Genomic DNA, 3459 nt, shown 5'->3' on the forward strand with positions numbered 1-3459 from the left:
ATCTTTCTGACGTAGTAGGGCCCTCATTCATATGTCATGCATCGTGGCTTATGACGCTTACGTCGTCCCTATCCCTTTTTTTTCTTTTTTTAACTTGTCGCTCCTATCCTCTTTCTTTCGGTAATAATAGTCGTCACTCTCCTTTGTTTGCATTTTTTTTTCTTAATTCCATGTTCGTTTCCCTTTTAAGAATTTCATTTCATTTACTGATTTATTTTTTCTAATGATAAATTCTTACTAATTTATGTTTTCTATTCCATAAAAATAGGATATGTACAAGTGGGGATGGGATGTAGGAGTACGTAGCAAGTGGAATGGCCGTCCAATACCGTGTAATGTTACAACCTATGACGTTATAAGTTTATTATAAAAACAAATATATATCACTTGCAAACAACATTTAATAATAATATTCAATTTTTTTTAGACTTTATATATATCTTGGCATATTTTCCATCCCCATTTATATATATACTCGCGCCCTTTCATAAACCATTACCGCAATTCAACCATCACAAACAAAAAAACCACACATTTCTTCTCTCTCATATTCCCTTAAAACAAAACATCATGCAACAAGCAATTCCTTATAGGTCATATACACACACCACTTCCACCTCTCACTTCAATGGTACCAAACCAAACACATTGATAACAAATAAAATCCACAATTCCATCAATGATTCATCTCATATCTTTTCTTCCTTTAATATTAATGAAGACCAGAAAACATTAATTCTTAACATGGTATCAGAGAACGCGGTTATAGTCTTCGCTAGGCGCGGATGTTGTATGAGCCATGTCGTGAAGCGGTTGCTTCTCGGTCTCGGTGTTAATCCGGCTGTACATGAAGTTGAAGAGAAAGATGAAGTTGAAGCTGTTAAAGAATTGGAATCAATTGCAAATGATGATGGGAAGGTTCAATTTCCAGTAGTGTTTATAGGTGGAAAATTGTTTGGAGGATTGGATCGAATTATGGCCACTCATATTTCTGGTGAATTGGTCCCTATTCTCAAACAAGCTGGGGCTTTATGGCTCTAAGCAATCATTATTTTGTTCTTTTTTTCCACTAAATTTTTTATTTCCTTTCTTTCCCTTTTGGAGTTTATAGAGGTATATACAGTTATAATAAAGGAGTATTTTTCAAGTTATTTGTTTTTTGTCTTTGGAGTTGGATGCAATTTTAAGTCATACTAGTATTATATAGTGCTGGATAATATACAGATTTTGATTGACATCGATCTCAAAATTTAAATATAATCTAAATTACATATTAATCGAGTTAGTTTGATCGGTTTAATATTTATTATACTAAAATCATATAAATGATCAATTTTCTTTATAAAATTCACGAACATTAATTTTTTTTTCTTTAAAAAAAAACTATCAAAATTTTAAAATATTCATTAAAATTTTTACCTTTTTATTATTAAAAAAATTATTATTAGATGATAATGTTTTAGATATCATTTAATATTAGTTGAAAAAAAGATAATAAATCCATCAATTACAATGGAAGAGTTCAAATTTATCCACCCCTTCTATTCTACACCTACCAAATAATCTAAATTACGTTACTTTAGTTGAAATGGATAGAAATTTGTCTCATATTTGCCGTTAATTAACTTTATATTTGTGAGAGTTATTCATGGTGATGTGTTACATTTAGTGCCATGTTGTCTAAGATGTCAGTGCTCACGTAGGAAACATGATTTGGGATTATTTGATGATCTAAGCCAATTTGATTTTTGTAGATTAGGAAATTAAATATATCACAAGTTTTTATTTTTCTTTCAAAATCACGTAGTTTAATATGTGTTTATTTTATTTGCAAATTGCAGAGAAACTTAGGATCACCGACAACATCTTATTTAAAATAATCTTTAGATTACTATTTAAACAAATGTTGCAACAAATAAGATAAATTTATTTGTATTTTGAAATAATAATTTCACAAAAAAATAAAACTATAATAAATTGGCCCAAAATAATTAATTTAAATATTGACGTAGGTATTGATATTTTGATAAAAGTTTGAGATCTGAAAGTGTGTTTATATTTTAAGATTTTAGATTTAAATTTTAACAATTCTTTTTGTTTGATATTTATAGTGGTTGATTTCTTAAATGATGAGTTTTAAAAATAAAAAGTTTTAAATGTATTTTCAAATTCTTCTCTTTTAATTTTTAAAAAATTTAATTCTCTTTGAAAAAAACTTCAGCAATTTGTCTCCATTTTTAATTTTTTAAGCTCCTTGTGTTGAGAATGGAGTAAATATAAATAGTGTGGATAATAATTGCACATTAGTTGAAAATGTGGAGACATTAATATTTATAAGTAAAAGAATTCACTCATCTATCATTTTAAAATTTTGGATGAATACGTGATGTGTCTTTCATAAAGGTGTTGCTCTAAAAAGAAGTCCACCAATGTCCAATGTTCCATAGTGAAAAACTCTCCCATGACATTGTATCACGAGCCTTTGGTTCGAGAAATGGACCGACTTACTTGTATCAAAAAGTCAACGGCGCCACAAGGGTGGTGAGTAAAAAACGTTTTGTGCGGTAAAAGAGTTTGTGGAAGTAATAAGAACTTCCACTTGAGGGAGAGCATTGTGTACTCACATTTGAGGGAGAATATTGATAATGTAGCAAGTGTGTGTAGTGTCCCATATTGGTTGGAAATGTGGAGACTTCGGCATTTATAAGTGAGAGAATTCCCTCTCCTATCACCTTAAGGTTTTTGGTGAATATATGGTGTGTCTCTCATAAAGGTGTTACTCTAAAAAGAAGTCATATAATATTCAATTCTTCCTAGTAAAAAAAACTCCTCCAACACTCCAATTGTGTATGTGGACGTGACATTGTCTATGTGGCACTAGATTACACATTTCTGTCACATCATATTTTTAAATATAAAATTTGTTGAATGTATCTCAAGTAATTCAAGTGTTGTAACCAGTTGACACGGGGTTGTAATAGGTTATAGTAAGGTTAGTAGCACTTCCAAGTAGCTGAAAAGTGAAGATTTTGCAGTTGTAACCGGTTAACCTGTGGTGTTCACCGATTACCACTGAATGAGAATTTAATTCATGTCAGCCGTAACCGGTTAACCAAATGGTGTAATCGATTACGAGCCTGATTTTTATACTTTTCTTTTATTTCATTTGGTTGTTTTGGTTCCCAATCATAATGTAACTTTTGTATAAATGTATAGGATGCATTCTCATCCTAGGCTAATGCAATATTCATTCTCACCGTCAATTCTCTCTCTCTCTCTCTCTCTCTCTCTCTCTCTCTCTCTCTCTCTCTCTCCCTCAATTTTCCTCTTTCACTCTCCATATTTTAATTCTCTCCATCATTGTTAACCAATCTTGTGGTTCAAAGTTTCAACATTTGACATCAAGAGTCTGGCTCTGATCCACAAATACCAAGTGTGCAACATAAATTATGTTTCCAA

At 30.9% G+C, this 3459-nt stretch overlaps 1 protein-coding gene across 1 annotated transcript; it reads left to right on the plus strand.

Moving 5' to 3' along the window:
- The first annotated feature begins 414 nt into the window (after positions 1-414).
- On the plus strand, positions 415-1151 carry LOC127106663 (glutaredoxin-C9). Its single transcript, XM_051043973.1, has one exon. It carries the CDS (start codon positions 571-573, stop codon positions 1039-1041), a length of 471 nt encoding a protein of 156 aa, XP_050899930.1. The 5' UTR covers positions 415-570; the 3' UTR covers positions 1042-1151.
- The last annotated feature ends 2308 nt before the right edge of the window (positions 1152-3459 follow it).

Source organism: Lathyrus oleraceus, chromosome 7 (assembly GCF_024323335.1).
Source record: "Lathyrus oleraceus cultivar Zhongwan6 chromosome 7, CAAS_Psat_ZW6_1.0, whole genome shotgun sequence".
NCBI lineage: Eukaryota > Viridiplantae > Streptophyta > Magnoliopsida > Fabales > Fabaceae > Lathyrus > Lathyrus oleraceus.